This window comes from Panthera pardus, unplaced genomic scaffold, assembly GCF_024362965.1.
Source record: "Panthera pardus isolate Hobbes unplaced genomic scaffold, ASM2436296v1 HiC_scaffold_24, whole genome shotgun sequence".
Lineage (NCBI taxonomy): Eukaryota > Metazoa > Chordata > Mammalia > Carnivora > Felidae > Panthera > Panthera pardus.
Window position 1 is genome coordinate 24,332,234 of NW_026526810.1, and position 17,777 is coordinate 24,350,010.

Genomic DNA, 17,777 nt, shown 5'->3' on the forward strand with positions numbered 1-17,777 from the left:
CTGAAACCAAGAGAGAAAGCCGAGCCTGCAGTGCAAGGAACAAAAAGGAATCAACCAACAGTGAGCAGGTGCCAAAGCTGTAGGACTCAAGGGAAAAGGAACCTGGATATAGTTCTTAACATCTAAGGGCTGAGGACTGGGGACTTAATCCCAAGGGAGAGGAGTCCCAAGGGCTGAAGGTCCCTTGCATGACAGGAACCAGAACTGAGATACATGCATAAAGCCAGAGGCCATGAAGGAATACATTTCCACCCCTCATTAGATGGGGCTTAAAAAATTGCACACCAGCCTGGAGAAGTAAGGGAACTAGCCTTTTGCCAGGGCCCTCATGGAAAAATAGAGTCCATAAGAAACAGAAGCCCAGACTCTCACCAGACACAGATGGAGACTCCAAATACACATTACTCCAAAGTAATGACAACTAGCTAAACTCGCAGGGCCCCAGCAGAGGAGAAAACAAAACTCCCCTTAGGAATGCCTCCATAATCCAGAGCACATGGGACTCCCATGGAAACAAATCCCAACTCAAAATGAGCTTCCACTGGGAAAACAAAAACACCATAAGAGGAAATAAACCATCATATGGGAGAGTAACAAAAGAACTTGTACTCCAACGATAAGATAATAACAGAATAATCTAAAAGCATCTTTAAAATAAGCATGTTTAAAGAATGGCATGGGGCGCCTGGGTGGCTCAGTCGGTTAAGCGTCCGACTTCAGCTCAGGTCACCATCTCGCGGTCCGTGAGTTCGAGCCCCGTGTCGGGCTCTGGGCTGATGGCCCAGAGTCTGGAGCCTGCTTCCGATTCTGTGTCTCCCTCTCTCTCTGCTCCTCCCCCGTTCATGCTCTGTCTCTCTCTGTCTCGAAAATAAATAAAAAAACGTTAAAAAAAATTTTTTTTAAAAAGAATGGTGGAATGTTAGTAATTGGTGAAAGCTGGGTAAAGGACACAGGCAGTTCATTACCATTCTCTTTTCTTTTGCATGTTGGAAATTTCCATAATAAAAAGTCTTAAAAATTCCATAATGTAAAGTTTTTTAAAAAGTTAACGATGTCTGGGGCACCTGGGTGACTTAGTTGGTTAAGAGTCCCACTCTTGATTTTCGCTCAGGTCATGATCTCACAGTTTGTGGGTTCAAGCCCCGCATCGAACTCTGCGCAGACAAGGTGGAGCCTGCTTGGGTTTCTGTCTCCCTCTCTCTCTGCCCCTTCCCCACTTGGGCATGAGTTCTCTCTCTCAAAAATAAACAAACATTAATAAAAAAAGTTCAAGATGTTCAAAGAGCTCAAAGGAAGGAACAGAAGCCAATTGGTAAAAACAGGCAGATTTTTAAAAGCCAAAAAAAGTACAGAAATTAAACATTAAGATAAACACACAAAAAAATTTTTTAAATTGGTTCCATGCCCTTTGTGGGGCTTGAACTCACGACCCTGAGATCAAGAGTTGAATGCTTTACCGACTGAGCCAGCCAGGTGCCCTGTAAGATAAACAATTTTTTAAGTTATTAAGTAGAATAGACAGAGCTGAAGACAGAATTTAAAATTGGAAAATAGAATGTGAAAATGTTCCAGAATGCAGGAGAATGACATAAAGAGATAAGGCTATATACAAGAAAAGATACAGAGAATACTGATTGAGAAGGTCCAAATACTTCTGTTAGAACAGTAGTGAAGAAAAAAAAGAGCAGCCAGAGGAAAAAAGGAGACAGATCAGGTCGAAGGAGCAGAAAAAGGCCCAAGTGGAAAAAAAAAATTAAGTCCAAACCTAGAACACTGAAGTACAAGTGAAAAATAGCAGAGGAAAAAAAAAAAAAAAAAAAAAAAAATCTTAAAAGCCACAAGAGAGAAAAAGGAATCACAAAAGTGACAATTAGACCGACAATAGACTACTCAACGGAAAAATAGCTGCTAGGAGACAATGGAATCATATCATCAAAGTGTTAAGAAAAATCAAGGTCTGGGACACCTGGATGGCTCAGTTGGTTAAGTGACTGACTCCTGATCTCAGCTCAGGTCTTAATGTTTTGAGTTTGACCTCTGCGTTGAGCTCCACGCTGGGTGTGGAGCCTAAAGAAAAGAAAATCAAGGTCAATCTAGAATTTAAAACTATGAACAATCATACAAGAGTATGGGAAAAATGAAGATATAAATTAAAAACTTTTATCAGACATACCAAGGCTGATTTTACTACATACAAATCTCTGTTAAAAGAATTACTAAAAAAAGGAAAAAGAAGACCAAGCCCAAAGGGAAAGAGTGGGCTGTAAGAAGTCATGGAGAGGAAAGAAAAGGATAGGCTTGTTGGGAAGTCTAAATAAATACTTATCATTAAGGGAAAAAATTAATTTAGGGGAGGGGTTAGAACAAACTGCAACTAAAATACTAGCCACAATAAACTGGAAGATGGGAGAATAAATGTTAAAACTAGAATCTTGAAGGTGCTAATTTTTTTTGATAGTATAAAAAGTCAAGAATGCAAGTTAAAAGCTAAACATAACCAAAAAAAGAACAGAAACAGAAATTAATTTCTAAACCAGTAGATGAGACAAAGACTGAATTTTAATGTTTATTTTTAACGTTTATTTATTTTTGAGACAGAGAGAGACAGAGCGAGACAGAGCATGAACAGGGGAGGGGCAGAGAGAGAGGAAGACACAGAATCTGAAACAGGCTCCAGGCTCTGAGCTGTCAGCACAGAGCCTGACGCGGGGCTCGAACTCACAGACCGTGAGATCATGACCTGAGCCGAAGTCGGACGCTTAACCGACCGAGCCACCCAGGCGCCCCGACAAAGACTGAATTTTAAAAACTCCATCATGGGGCACCTGGGTGGCTAAGTTGATTAAGCGTCTGACTCTTGATTTTGGCTCAGGTCATGATCTCACATTTCATGAGATCGAGCCCCACGTAGGGCTCTGTGCCGATAGCGCCTTCTTTGGATTCTCTCCATCCCTCTCTGCCCCTCCCCACTCATTCTTTTCTCTCTCTCTCTCTCTCTCTCTGAAAATACATAAATTAAAAAAAAAAACAAAACAAAACCTCGGGGCACCTGGGTGGCTCAGTCAGCTAAGCATCTGACTTTGGATCAGGTCATGATCTAAGTTCCAGCCCCACGTCAGACTCTGTGCTGACAGCTTGGAGCCTGGAGTCTGCTTCAGATTCTGTGTCTGTCTGTCTGTCTGTCTGTCTGTCTGTCTCTCTGCCCTTCCCCTGCTCATGCTCTGTCTCTCTCTCAAGAATAAATAAACATTAAAAAAAATATTAAAAGAAAAACCACCCCAATCAAATAACAAAAGACAGGAGAGAAAAAAATAATAAGCAAAGAAAAACTATGGTCGAACTGAAGACCCAAGGACAGAGGGTAGAAATAGATCCAAGTGTATCACCCATCCTAATAACTACATGGATCAAATAAAGCTAATAAAAAGGCAGAGATTATAGGTCTTTTCAAAAGAATTTATTTTATTTGAGAGAGAGAAAACAAGCATGCACAAGGGAGGAGCAGACAGAGAGGGAGGGAGAGTTGGAGAGGGAGGGGGAGAGACAGAGAGAGAGACAGAGAGAGGGAAGGAGGGAGGGAAGCAGGGCTTGAACTCACAAACTGTGAGATCATGACCCCAGCCAAAGTAGGATGCTTAACCGACTGAGCCACCCAGGCACATGAGACAAAGAAAATCTTAAGCAGGCTTCATGCCAAGCTCAGAGTGAAGTTCAACTTGGGGCTTGATCTCATGACTGTGAGATCATGACCTGAGCCAAAATAGAAAATCAGATGCTTAACCGACTGAGGCACTTAAAACGCCCTGTTTATATGTGGTCTTAAAATGTAAAGATTGGAATGTGTCAAGGGCACCTGGTGGCTCAGTTGGTTAAGCGTCCAACTCTTGATTTCAGCTCAGGGAGCGCCTGGGTAGCTCAGCTGGTTAAGCATCTGACTTCAGCTCAGGTCATGATCTCAGAGTTCATGAGTTCAAGCCCCACATCAGGCTCTGTGCTGATAGCACAAAGCCTGCTTGGGATCCTCTCCTCCCCTCTCTCTCTGCCCCTTCCCCAGCTCTCTTTCAAAAATAAATAATAAAACATTTACAAAATAAATAAATAAAATTAAGACTGTGGGCTGTGTGAGGAAAAAACATACTAACACTAGTCCAAAGCAAGCCAGTCCTACACTGGAATACTTTAATTTACTTCTCTGAAACTGATTACACACACAAAACTTAGTAAGGATAAGGAAGATCTGAATAATACAATTAATAAGCTTGATCCACTAGATACACAACGCCATATCTATCAAAAACAAAACTGGCATTCCTTCCAAGCACATGCAGAATATATAGAAGCTGATCATACATAAGGCCAACACAAAGGACATCATAAAAAATTCCAGAAAATTAGTATCATGCCAGTTCTGTAACCACAATGGCTAGAACTTAATTACAAGCTAAATGAGAGGGTGGCTGGCTGGCTCAGTCAGTAGAGCATGCAACTCTTGATCTCAGGGTTGTAAGTTCAAGCCCCACACTGGATGTGTGGCATACTTAAGCTATAAATTAGTATTTTTTAAAAACCTACACATTTTTTAAAAACCCACATACTTGGAAACTAAAAAATACTTCTGAACAACCCATGGGTTAAAGAAGCAATTACAACTAAAATAATGAAGTGTTTAGTACTAACCAATGAGAACATTACATATCAACATTTGTGGAATACAGCACAAGTGCAACCCTGGGAGAAATCTACAGCTTCAAACGCATTTATTAACAAGAATTTCAGAAGCTATATTAAACATAAAATCAATTAGCCTTAAAAACAAAATAGACACAGGGGCACCTGGGAGGCTCCATCGGGTAAGCGTCCTGACTCTTGATTTTGGCTCAGGTCATGATCTCACAGTTTGTGAGATCAAGCCCCACATGGAACTCTGCGCTGACAGCGTGGAGCCTGCTTGGGATTCTCTGTCTCCCTCTCTCTCTGCCCCTCCCTCACTTGCTCTCTGTCTCTCAAAAATAGATAAACTTATAAAAAAATGAAATAGACACATACAGTGTACAAGTAAAATTTAGAAAATCTAAGATCAGTGGATAAAGTCTTTGTCAATACTTAGGTTGCAAGAGTATACTACAGTTTTATAAAATATTACCACTGAAGGAAATTGGGCAAAGTGTACAGAGATCTCTCTAAATTATTAAAAAGAAAATTTTTTAAAACATTTATTCATTTTTCAGAGACAGAGAGAGACAGAGCATGAGGAGGGAAGGGGCAGAGAGAGGGAGACACAGGATCTGAAGCAGGCTCCAGACTCTGAGCTGTCAGCACAGAGCCCGACACGGAGCTCGAACTCAGAACTGCGAGATCATGACCTGAGCCGAAGTCAGACGCTCAACTGACTGAGCCACCCAGGCGGCCCTCTCTAAATTATTTTTTATATTGGCCTGTGAATCTGCCATTATCTCAATGAAAATTTCAATTAAAAAAAAAAAAAAAGGCCGAAATATCAAACACTACCACCACGAAACGCTGGCAAGGATGTGGAGTAACAGGAACTTTCATTCGTTGTTGGTGGGAATGCAAAATGATACAGACACTTTGGAAGACAGTTTGGCAGTTTCCTACAAAACCAATCATATTCTTAACCTACAATCCAGCAGTTGCACTCCTTGGTATTTACCTAAATGAGCTGAAAACTTACGTTTATACAAAAACCTGTACACAGATGTTTACAGCAGCTTTATTCATACTTGCCAAAGCAACCAAGATATCCTTCAATAGGTGAATGGATAAACTGTGGTACATCCAGACAATGGAATATTACTCAGTGCTAAAAAGAAATGAGCTATCAAGCCATGTAAAGACATGGAGGAAAATTAAATGCATATTATTAAGTGAAAGAAGCCAATCTGAAAAGGCTATATACTGTATGATTCCAACTATATGATATTCTGAACTTTTTAAAGTGTTCATTTATTTTTCAGAGAGAGAGACAGAGTGTGAGCAGGGGAGGGGCAGAGACAGAGGGAGACACAGAATCCGAAGCAGGCTCCAGGCTCCAAACTGTCAGCACAGGGCCCGACTCGGGCTCAAACTCACGAACCGTGAGATCATGACCTAGGCCCAAGTCAGACACTTAACTTACTGAGCTACCCAGGCTCCCCCAACTATATGATATTCTAAAGAAGGTAAAACTATGGAGACAATTAAAAAAAAAAAAAAATCAGTGGTTGCTAGGGAAGGAGGGATGAACAGGTGGAATACAGAGGATTTTTAGGGCAGTGAAACTACTCTGTATGATACCACAGTGGAAGATACATGTCATTATACATTTGTCAAAACCCACAGAATGTACAGCACTAAGAGTAGACCCTATGTAACCACAGACTTAGGGTGATAATGATGTGTCAATATAGGTTCATCGATTGCAGGAGATGTACCCCTCTAGTGGGGAATTTTGACAGTGGGAGAGGCTGTGTGTAGGTTGGGGCAGGGACTATACAAGAAATCACTGTACCTTCTACTCAGGTTTGCCGCGAACCTAAGACTGCTCTAAAAAAAAAAAAGAAATAACGCCACTGACGTTAAAAAAAAGAAAAACAAAAACAGGGCAAACTAAAAGACAGTGGAAGACACAAATATTTATTCAGCACCTATTATCTGCTATCACTCTGCTAGGTACAGAGATACAATGATAAGCAAAACAGATATGGTCCCTGTCCTCTTATAGCTTACACCTAGTATAGGAATCAGATGGCAAACAAACAAAGCAACCACACGAATATAAAAGTATAATGTTCAATGACAGCATATAACCTGATTTACAGCAAAGGTGAAGACAGTGCCTCTGAGAAAGAGATGTTTAAGGTGAGAACTGAAGGCGGGATAAGATCCGAGAGGAATGTTCTAGGCAGAAAGACTAGCATATGAAAAGGCCAGCGTGGTTGGAGTAGAATGATAGATCAGGAGATTCCCAAAAATAAGGCTGGACAAACAGGCAGGGATCAGATTATAAAGATTTTGGCTTTTGCAACTGGAGCAACTGACACCACACTTGGATGGCATTAACAGAGTGACATAATCGGATTTATTTTTTAGAAGATCATTCTAGTTGCTGTGTAGAGAATGGATTAGAATGGGGGAGGGAAGACAGAAACTTGTGGATAGCTCCAGCAGTAGGTAGGCTACCTGGATTAGGTAGGTGATAGTGGAGAAGGAGAAAAGTGGCACAATTCTAGACATTTCAATGGGAGAATTGGTAAGACTTGGCGCTGGACTGGATGGCTATCAAATGGAGTGACAGAGTAGGAGGTATGAGAGATGGTCAACTCTGAGGTTTCTGACATGAAGACCAAGTGGAGAGAAATGTCACTTCAGAGAAGGAAAAATAAAGGAGGAAGTAATTATAGGGGAGTAGGTTGGAAAGCAAGAGATGCCAGGAAAATACCTAGGTGGACATTTCAGGAATGTAGTTGGGGATACAGCAATTGAGCTCAGAATGGAAAAATGGGCTCAAACAATGCATACTGGAGTCCATGGCTTGTGGGCAGTATTTAAAACCATGAGAGTGAAAGAAAATTGCTCAGGGGAGCCTATAGAGAGAAGGTTTAAGCCCAAGCCCGGGGTAACTTGGGGTTCTAGCAGTCGCACAGAAGACAAAGGAAAATAAGCCAATGGAGGGGCTATGGAAAGCAAAGGAAGAGAATGCTTCAAGGAGAGGGGTCCACTGTATTTGGAACCACTGAGAAATCAAGTGAGGTGAGGGTAGGTTGGGCTTAGCAACATGGCGGTCACTGGGAGGCCTCACCAAGAGGAACTTCAGGGACACGGAAGAGACAGAGCCCAGACTGAAGTGCACTGAGGAGTAAGCAGGAGATGACAAAGTGGAGGTGGGGAGTGCAAACAATTCCTCTGAGCAGCTCTTTTGTGGGGAGGGGAGACAATGAGGACCAAGCAGGAAGGAGATGGCCAGTCAAGGGAAGGTTTTTAAAAAGTGACTTCTCATTCCCTTGTAACAAATGAATCAGACAGACTTACTGATTAAAGGAGCTTTTTGCTGTTGTTGTTTTTAAATTTGGGAGATAGCAGAATGCACATGAATGTGGAAAAAAGCTTCAGAAGCCAGTGGGTCCCAAGAAATAGTCCTTTCTCTGATGGAGCAAGTCCCTGAGAATTAGGAGGGGATGGGATCTCAGACACATGTAAAGGGATCAATGTTTGGTAAGAACTGTAAGGAACTAACTTAAGTTGCGACCATGCCTTTATAAGAGTTCAATGTAAATAAAGCTTAGTTCCACCTAAAGAAGAAATATGCACATATCCCTATTTTTTTTTTTAAGTAGGGTCCCTGCCCAATGTGGAGCCCAATGCAGGGCCCAAACTCACGATCCTGAGATCAAGACCTGAGCTGAGATCAAGAGCTGGATGTTTAACCAACTGAGCTGCCCAGGCGTCCCCCCACGTATCCCTATTTTAATGTGGAAAGAAGCAGCTTCAAAAGTGCAATGGTTTCTCAACAAGGAGAAAATAAAAAATTTTTTAAAGGTGCGGACTAAAAAAAAAGTGCAATGGTTTCAGCTGACATAAACCTGAAATGTTTCAGAGAACTCCAGAATACTAGAGTTTGGTTACAGCTCTAGGAAACTTGAAAAGAAATTGTTTTAGAGCAGTATCTAAGATTTATGGAGCATCTTACTTTATACGGGTAGTAAAGACTAAAGGATTACAGCTTCAAAAAGATCTCAGTGCAGGGGCACCTGGGTGGCTCAGTTGGTTGAGCGTCTGACTTTGGCTCAGGTCATGATCTGGCGGTCTGTGAGTTCGAGCCCCGCGTCGGGCTCTGTGCTGACAGCTCAGAGCCTGGAGCCTGCTTCGGATTCTGTGTCTCCCTCTTTCTCTGCCCCTCCCCCGCTCATGCTCTGTCTCTCTCTCTGTCAAAAATAAATAAATAAACATTAAAAAAAAAACACTAAAAAAAAAAAGTATCTCAGTGCTAATGACAACCTGACCCAACCCTTGTATGACGGTATAAATTGTACAAAGCTCTCTCACTTCTATTCTTTGCCCACCTTGGTAATGTCTTTACAATTGCTCACTGAACACAGTAGGAGAGGATTACCATCCTGTGGGATAGATGGATGCATGGGTTCAGAATGGCAGGCTAGGACACCTCTCCCAAGCAAGCAGCGAAGCTAGGATCTAAAGCCACATTTTTGGCTCCAAAACCAATACCGATTTACTAATTAAATCTGTTACCAATTAACAAGTTTGCTGAATATTTATGGCTTAACCTTTCAGGATTAATGTATAAAAGGGCAACCAAGTCTAAAAGTCACCACAGACATTTTTAGACATCACGGAATGCCAGGCTGGAAGCACCACTGGTAGAAATAGATGAGACAGTACAAGTTCTGGGTCTCAATCCTCTCCTCAGTGACAGTTTGGTCTCCCAGGTGACTGTGGGGAAAGACATGAACTCAACACAGACACTGAAAGTAGAAGTGGCAAAAACTTTAAGTTTGACAAACTCTTCAGAGACCAAGACCAAAACGCAAAGAAACAGAGTCTAGGGCGGCGTCGAGGAAGGCACGGCGTACGTTCTGTTTCCAATCACACAACGTAAAGCAGGGTTTCTCAACACGGTAGTAGTGACATTTTGCACCAGGAAATTCTTTGTCGTGGGGGACTGTCCTGTGCAGTACAGGATGTCTAGTAGTAGGGCCTCTACTCACTATATGCCAGTAGCACATCTCCCACACCCCAGTCACGACAACCAAACATGTCTCCTGACGTTGTCCAACAACCTCTGGGAGCAGGGTGGAGGGAGACTGACCTCAATTCAGAACCAACCACTGGCTGGTTCCACTGTGATGGCAGAAGCTAAGGGCACACAAGACAGACCTACAAAGAAAGCGAGGAAAGCTTATGACCTTATTTTTTTCAGGCACCAGTTTGCACAGTCTTTACAAAAAGCATCAAATGTTCCAAGGACAGGTAGCATGTACCGAGAAAAGTAGGCCTAGTCCAAGGAACGGCACCTTACTACCTAGAGGAACTCTTAGTAATAGGTTTTACAGACCAAGCAGTCAGCCATCCTTCCTCCTTCCCACACTTGGTGACCGAGGTGACCAGCAAAGCAGGCCGAAAATCAGACACCTACACTCGGCTCCCCCATGCCTACCAAGCCGTTCCTCATCTTTCTATTCTCTGGCAGGGAGTCTACACCCTTCTGGAAACCTTCTGGCTCCACTAACAGGCTCAAGACAGACAAAGCCTGTATTGCCTGAACTACCCTCTTCCCAGGAGGGCAGAAGACCACCTCTAATAGGCCAGTAACACCCCCCATTTGGTTGTATGCTGACAGGGCTCTACTGATCTCCCTTGAGAGAAGGGACACTCAGCTCTTTGTCTGTTGCCTTGTTTTACAATTATTTACTCTGCCTATCGAAATCTGATGGGCTTTAGAATGCTTGGTTCAATGGCATTATCTATTTTCCCATCACTCTGGTGTCAGAGAATACTACATTCTGTCTAACGATCCAGGCCTTAAGAAGCAATTCTTTTCTAAGAGTTTCTTTAAGGAGAATCCATAAAATTATCTTGACTTCCCATGTTCTAAGAAAAGGGCTACAGAACAAAAGATAATCTGTGGAATCCTTAGGCTTTTAAAATTTTGCTTTTTGCTTGGCAGATGCCTGCTGACCCAAGTCCCCAAAGTCTTGTAAAATAACTTGAGTATTCCTGCTGGTTTCCCAAGCTGTGCTAGCCATGCTGTTGTCAAAATTAACTTTTTTACCTTGGTGTGTGAATGTCCGAAACAAAACCTCGTTTTAAAATATCTGCAGCATTGCTATGACTGGGCAGCTGGGCTTCGGCTGACTTAGGACAGAGTGAAATTACTGCCACCCAAGCCCCAGTCCTCCTGGAGGTTTCCACACGGCCTCTGCTTAGACTGTGAGCATCTTGAGAGGGAAGCCCACAGTTAGTCCATGGAGCTCAGTCCCTCCCTGCAAAGAAGCCTTTTACAAAGAAGACTTTTACAAAGTCTGTTGTGTAAAAGACCAAAATGGATACTGCAACACATTAACAATGAGATCATTTTGTGTTACCTGTAGAAGATCTCTGTAACTATTGCTGGAGCAAAGGATACCCCGTTCCTGCTCTCTACAAGTCAACTGCATCAGAAACAGAAGACTGTGAACAATAAAAAAGCTAATTTCATGCTCTGTGATGGTTCCTATAGGCTCTCCCCAAGTATAGTTTTTCAGCACCCCCTTCCTAAGCACAGCTTTTTAAAAGTTGTTTTGTTTTGTTTTGTTTTGTTTTAATCCCAAGCACATTATTTACTTCTTTAAAAGATTAAGGGTACCTGGGTGACTTGGTCGGTTAAACATCCAACTTCAGCTCAGGTCATGATCTCATAGTTTGTGAGTTCAAGGCCCGCGTCCACCTCTGTGCTGACAGCTCAGAGCCTGGAGCCTGCTTCAGATTCTCTCTCTCCCTCTCTCTCTCTTTCTCCCCCACTCACACTCTTGTTTCTGTCTCCTTTCTTTTTGCTTGGCAGGAGCACAAGCAAAGAGGAGGAGGGCACAGACCAAAGCAATTTTCTAAAATTAAACTCTAAAGGAAAAGGTGTGCATCTGAGGTTTTCCCCAACCCAGTTCTTGGTCTCCGAATCCAAGGGGAAGGGAAATTTGGGGCGTGAGATTAGGCCTCAGCTACGCGGGCATTTATAAAACATCCTGGCAGGTGCTCTCTGCCAGGCAGTCTATAATTAGTGAGTGTGCCTCAGAAACTTAAAACGAACTCAAAGGGTTTCAGAAACCATCAGCCAGCCCCTGAGCACTGAGCTGTGTAGTCCTGGGGCCACTCTGCCCAGAACACGGCGCTGGGTGCCCGCTACCGTGCATCCGTGTGTGCATGCACACGCCGGCTGGGGAGAGTCTCTTTTTTCAAAGCTCTCATGGCTTGACCTCAACACCTGCTACACTTCCTGAAGACAGACAGGCTCTGGAGCTCCACTTGTTCCTCGCACGCGGCTGCACTTTCTAGGAACGACCGCACACACGCAGAGGCTGGCCAGCTGCCAAGGCGGGGGCAGCCCAGCCGCCTCGGGCCTGAACTTTCCCAGTGCTGTCAGGGCGGGATCCCGCTATGAGCTGACTCAGCGGCCGGCATGGAACTCTGCCAGCCACAAGGCAGCGCGGGGGCTGCAGGCAACTCACAGATGTTTTGCTAAACCAAAGCAATCAGCCAGGAGGCGGGTCTGGGCTGGCGGCCAGGCTGCCGCTGTCGTGGAAGCGGGGACTCTCTGATCCAAGTCCCAGCTCTGCCACTACCTCCTGGTGATCTGAGGGAAGACCTCGGTGCACCTCGGCATCTTGCCTGCTCCGGGGCCTGTGTGGCTGCGGTGGAGGAGGTGGAGGACGGTGCATAAAAGAGCGTCTGGAGCACTCCTACCTACCGTGCTAGCTCAGTCAATCCTCACAACACCCTTGGGAGGTATGCCTGTTTTCACTTCACAGACGAAAGGATGCAGGCTCACAGACTGGGAGCCCTACTAAAGGATCACAAGGGTAATAAATGGAAGAAATGGGAACTGAACCCCCCACTTTGCTAGCTCTGGAATCTACTGCAAACACTGCTGGGGTCAAACGCAGATCAATTACACAGAGCTCCTGTATTCAAAGCCGCTGATTTTTCAGGTTCCAAAGGACCTTTCTTACAGGACTTCTCAGTTGCCCTGTGAACACCCACAGCTCTTTACAACTTATTTCCAAAGAGCAAAGCACCACTGGGCTGCATGAAGAGCATGTACTTGTGGGGAGTACCCAGATACTACCAGCTTTATCACGAACTCCCTAAGCCCCAGCAAGTCACTTAACCTGGAACAATCCACCAACACTCCCATTCTGTTGGTGAGAAAAAACTGCATGGCAGGTCAGAAAGGGAAGAGGAATCAGAAGCCAATGGCTTGGTTGACAACACAGATTCCTTGGGCTCCACCCAAATAGAATTCATTCTTATTTTTAATGTTTATTTATTTTGAAAGAAAGAGGGAGTGCATGCAAGCAGGGGCAGGGGCAGGGGCAGAGAAAGAGGAGAGAGAGGGAGACAGAGAATCCCAAGCAGGCTCTGCACTGTCAGCACAGAGCCCAACGCCAGGCTGGAATTCACAAACCATGACCTGAGCCAAAAGCAAGAGTCAGACACTTAACTGACTGAGCCACCCAGGCGCCCCCCAAATATAATTTTTTAAGACCCTGGGATCTGTATTTTTTAAAGCTTACAAAATAACTGTGATGCTCAGCCACGTTTGAAAATCACCTGCGCGTGGGGCACCTGGGTGGTTCAGACGTTTAAGTGTCCAGCTCTCGAGTTTGGCTCAGGTCACAATCTCACGTTTGTGAGATCAAGTCCCATGTGGGGCTCTGTGCTGAGTGTGGAGCCTACTTGGGATTCTCTCTCTCCCTCTCTGCCCCTACCCCTGTCACAGACAGACAAACAAATGCCACTTGAAAATCACTTCAGCTTACCTTGGCTAAAATTGGAATTTTGAGGTCTACCTTTTCCTGTTTCAAAGGGGGTGGTATAAGGGTGAAATGAAATCATGTCTACAATGCTCTTCGTTGGAAAACATACGCAACACAGGTGCTTCTTGTCAGCTACACTTAACTGCAAAACAACAAAACTGTCCTTAAAGAGTACGATCCTGGGTTAGCCTGGGGCTATGAAATGGTCTTAGGCAAGACTGTTCTCTTACTAATGAACAAAAACTGTAATTAGAGTCGCGTGTTGCATATATTTAGATATCCCTCATAACACTGTTGCAACCTCATCCTTCCTTTTTAAAAAAAGAGATTGTACTGACATTCTTTCACATCCAATTTGAAACTATATTCGGAGGACACACTTGATTGCTGTAATCAAGAAACGAGTATGGGGAAAAAAACCTCAAAGTCTATTTACGGTGAGACCGTTGGGTCACTGAAGCGGGGTGAGAAGGCACACACTGGGGGAGACCCCGGCCCTGGCAGTACCCCTCTCAGCCAGCCTTTAGGAAGGACAAATGACCCCCTGCACCACAAAGACTGACCTGCTTGAGCTGCTCATCCAGATTCCAGCTCGGCTGCCCAGCTGTGGAGACGGAAGGTGGGGCCTTGGAAGCATCTTTGGTATGGTCTTCTTTAGCTTGCTGTCCCCGTGGCGGGAGCCCCGGCGCCGGAAGCAGACCGGACACGGGTGCTGCTCTGGGGTCCTGGCGAACCACTTTCTGCACATGAAAATACTTTGAAGGAGCCTGGGCCTCTTTCTCAGCCACCTCTGCAACTTCATCATCCCCATCCTCATCTTCCAGACCTCCTTCCTCTTCCTCAGGCTCTGAGTTCACGTTGCTCCGTTCAAACACTCGGGCCACTGCTGTGGCTGGTGGAACTCTGGCTAAGGGCCCCAGGGCAGGGCTGCCAGAAGACCTCCCAGGGGTGGCGGAAAGGAGAGTCTGCTGCGCGACCAACTTCTGGGCATATAAGAATGGGGCTTCCCTCATCTGTTGTCCCTGCTTCTCCCTGGCATCCATCTGCAGAGGAGCCAGGTGTGGTGGCTGTGGCGGTGGCGGTGGCGGCGGCTGCTTCTGTTGCTGCAGTGGCTCCATCACTGCCTCGAGTTTCACCCACCGATTGGCATGGCTCTGAACCTGGGCACAGCCCAGTGGGCACACTGGGTCTGAACCTTAAGTGATCAACAGAAACCACAAAGAAGGAGAAACAAGGGGGGAAAATGTAAAACAGGTATTAAAAGACTTTCTTTTTTCCACTAAAGGGTGTGAGTTCTGAACACTAAACATACACTCCTAAGCCTGGGTTTTAAGAGGAATGAGTGGACTTGGGGGGAGGGAGGTTGGAGGGGACGTAGTGAACGGTGTGAAGACAGGATGAGTCTCAGCAGAGGTGGACTACCGTGGGTTTAAAAAGAAGTAAATCCAGACAATACCTAGCCTGTGAACTTCTGTGTTCTGACCTTTCTCTCTCAACATTATCAAACATTAGCCAGTTTATTACTGTGAACTTCTGTGTTCTGATCTCTCTCTCTCAACATTATCGAACATTAGCCAGTTTATTACTGAAAAGGCAACTGGGTTTGCACTGTACAAAGGTGGTGAGCATGAAAACCTCAAGAATAAAGGAAAGAAGGTCCTGCCTACAAAAGAGGGAACACTGTTTACGTTCCCGGGCCCATCAGAGAAAGAAGTACCATCCAAGCCAGACGCAGAGCAATCAGGAAGACAGAATGATTTCTCTCATACCAAAACAGAACCTAGCAAACGGCTTTTAGGTTTAAACTTTTCAAATTTCCCAGATCAGATTGCCAGCCTGCTCTTCAAGTGGGCTGAGCCATGTTAACTGTACATTATGGCCTCAAAAAGAATCCAATTTCAACAACATGAAAGAAATACACAAGGAGGCAAGAGTTTCAAATTGCAGTCGTCACTCAAAAAACAAACAGTGGGGGAATTCCTCTGGAGATTTTAAAGTTAATTAAATTGAAACAGATATTAATATTGTCTCAACAACAAGGTAATGCTTCTTTTTTATAAACCACCAAGTAAATCTCTTCACATCTCTTTTTTTTCTGATTCACTTCTACTATGATATTCTAAGACAAATACCAAAAAGAAAAGGCTTTCAGGCCAAAAGTACTCTAGGGACAGGTTTATCAGCATTCTTACCAATCAGTCTCCAAACACATCCCCCTTTCACACCCTCTTCTCCGCTAGCTCCCTCTTTCCCTCCCTCTTTCCTGTCCTCCTCTCCAGATCTCCACCCCCAACAAACCTCACTTGAGTTATGTTTCCCCATAACTGATTGGATTACTACGCACGGGCAAATTTTAGGTAACAGGACTCGCAACATGGCGTACAATGTTGTCATCACATGAAAGAAGAAGCTGCTTCGCACAGGTTGGGACTTGATATTTGCATTGTTTCACTGTTTTAGAACGGAGTATAAAGATTAAAAAAAAAAAAAAAAACTAAATGCCTTCAGTGTTTTCAAAAATTCATGGGGAAGTAATCACATCCCTAGCAATAAAAACTGTGTGGTTTTATTAATTTTTTAATGGGTTAGAGGAAAAAGGTACAATTTTTAAAGCTAGGCAAAAAAGCAGAGATAAGAATTCTCATTTTCGGTTTATCCGAGAAGCACTGCTTTTGCCTTTTGAATTTGGTGGAAGATTCAAATTCCAATTTGCCTCTTACTGCCTTTACTTCCTCTCTTGGCACTTGAGAAAGTGTGAGTTACGCCTGCAGCTTTAGCCCTTTTTATAGTTAACAGAACATGAAAAGACTTACACCCACATTAAATACAGTTGGCAAAAGTATGCATTTAGTATAAAAACTGGCGTAAAAAAAAATTAAACAAAAGAATAAAGCAAATAATTCGGTGGTCATTTTAATTTTCCTTACAATCATTGCAGTCAATCAGTTACAAGAGAATAATTTTTCGACTGAGTCCTGCCAGCCATTGAACAACTGCTTCTTGTCCTGTGGCACCATCTTCTTAGTATGCTGTCCCCAGCAGAGGGGGAGGTGTCTCACAGCCTCTTTAGTAAGATTGAAATGACTCAGTTCCACAACTCAATACACACACCCTCCCCCAAGAGCCCATCAACCTCCTGTCCCTAAGCAGAAAGATCCAAACAATAATGCCACCTGCCTGTATTTAGAAAACTTGTGTCTCAGAAATCTAAGCCAGTTCATCCCTTCACACGGCCCCCTCCCCCATTTCCACTAAAGTTCCCGGACCACCATGCCCGGCGCAACGGACCGCTTGTAGCTTTGAACCCGGCCTCCCCTACCATTCCCGCTACCTTCGCTGCCGGATCCCTCTGGCCCCGGTCCCCTTCAAGCCCCACACCTCCTTCCCTGGTTACGCCAGCACCCCCCCCCCCTTCATTATACCCCCAATCGCAGCCCTATCACTTTTACCTCCACCAAGCCCTCTCAGCCAATCCGCTGGCTCTTCTTCGATCGCCCCAACCCCACCTATCCTCGCCCTCAGTTCCCGGGGGCCCCTTACTCTTCCCATCTCTTTATCTCAAATCACCCTACTGGTTGCAGGGCGCCTCGGGTCTCCTCCCGGCGCTCTCACTTTTCCTCCGCGGCCCCGCGCTCAGCCGGCCCGCGCCTTCGCGTCTCCCCCCCACACACCTGCCTCCCCTCGCGTACCTCCACCTGCCACGGCCCCCTCTCCCGCGCGACTGAGGGAGCCGGGCCCCACGCGGCTTACCTGTGCGCAGCTCTCCGGGTCCGGCCGGGGGGGTGAAAGCAGCCACTCAGGCCCCGCCGCAGCAGCTGCTTCTCGGACTCCTCCGCAGCCGGGGGCCACAGCCGGGGCGGGGCCCGCACCGGAAGCGGCGCCGCGGAGCCGGGACCGCGAGCCCGGGGCGGGGCCGGGGCGGGGCCACACTGGATGGGGCGGGGCCTGAGGCCGGAAGCAGCCAAAATGGGAACGAGGGGGCGGGGTCAAGCGGAAGTGACTTCTAGGGACGGCTCCGCCCGACTGAGTCGTTGGCGGAAGCGGATGGAAGCTGGCGGAAGCTTCCGCCAATGGGGAGCTTGGACTCCGCGGCGTTCCGGTGTGAGGGCTTCCGCGCGGAGTTGAAAAGAGATGGGCTGCGTTCAGTCTTTTCTGTTCTCTGTTTGTGGAGGTGTGGCGCGGAGTCAGGTTGGTAGGAAGGTAAATAAAGGACGAGAGGTGTCCGTGTTTTTTTCTGCTTCCGTCCCCTTCCCA

General features: G+C 45.3%; 1 protein-coding gene across 4 annotated transcripts in view; it reads right to left on the reverse strand.

The window, feature by feature from the left end:
• ARID3B (AT-rich interaction domain 3B) overlaps positions 1 to 17,405 on the reverse strand; it is a 57,287-nt gene extending 39,882 nt beyond the window's left edge. The window contains exons 1-2 of one of the 4 annotated variants that reach the window (XM_019441468.2): positions 17,274 to 17,405; positions 14,087 to 14,718 (exon numbers count right to left, since the gene is read on the reverse strand). In XM_019441468.2, coding sequence (XP_019297013.1) covers positions 14,087 to 14,641 — 555 coding nt within the window. In that variant the 5' untranslated portion in view covers positions 14,642 to 14,718; positions 17,274 to 17,405. Of the gene's footprint in view, positions 1 to 14,086; positions 14,719 to 16,972; positions 17,042 to 17,095; positions 17,118 to 17,273 lie in introns of those variants that run through there. The other 3 variants (XM_019441470.2, XM_019441469.2, XM_053888848.1) reach the window with 3 other exon arrangements.
• Positions 17,406 to 17,777: the final 372 nt, after the last annotated feature.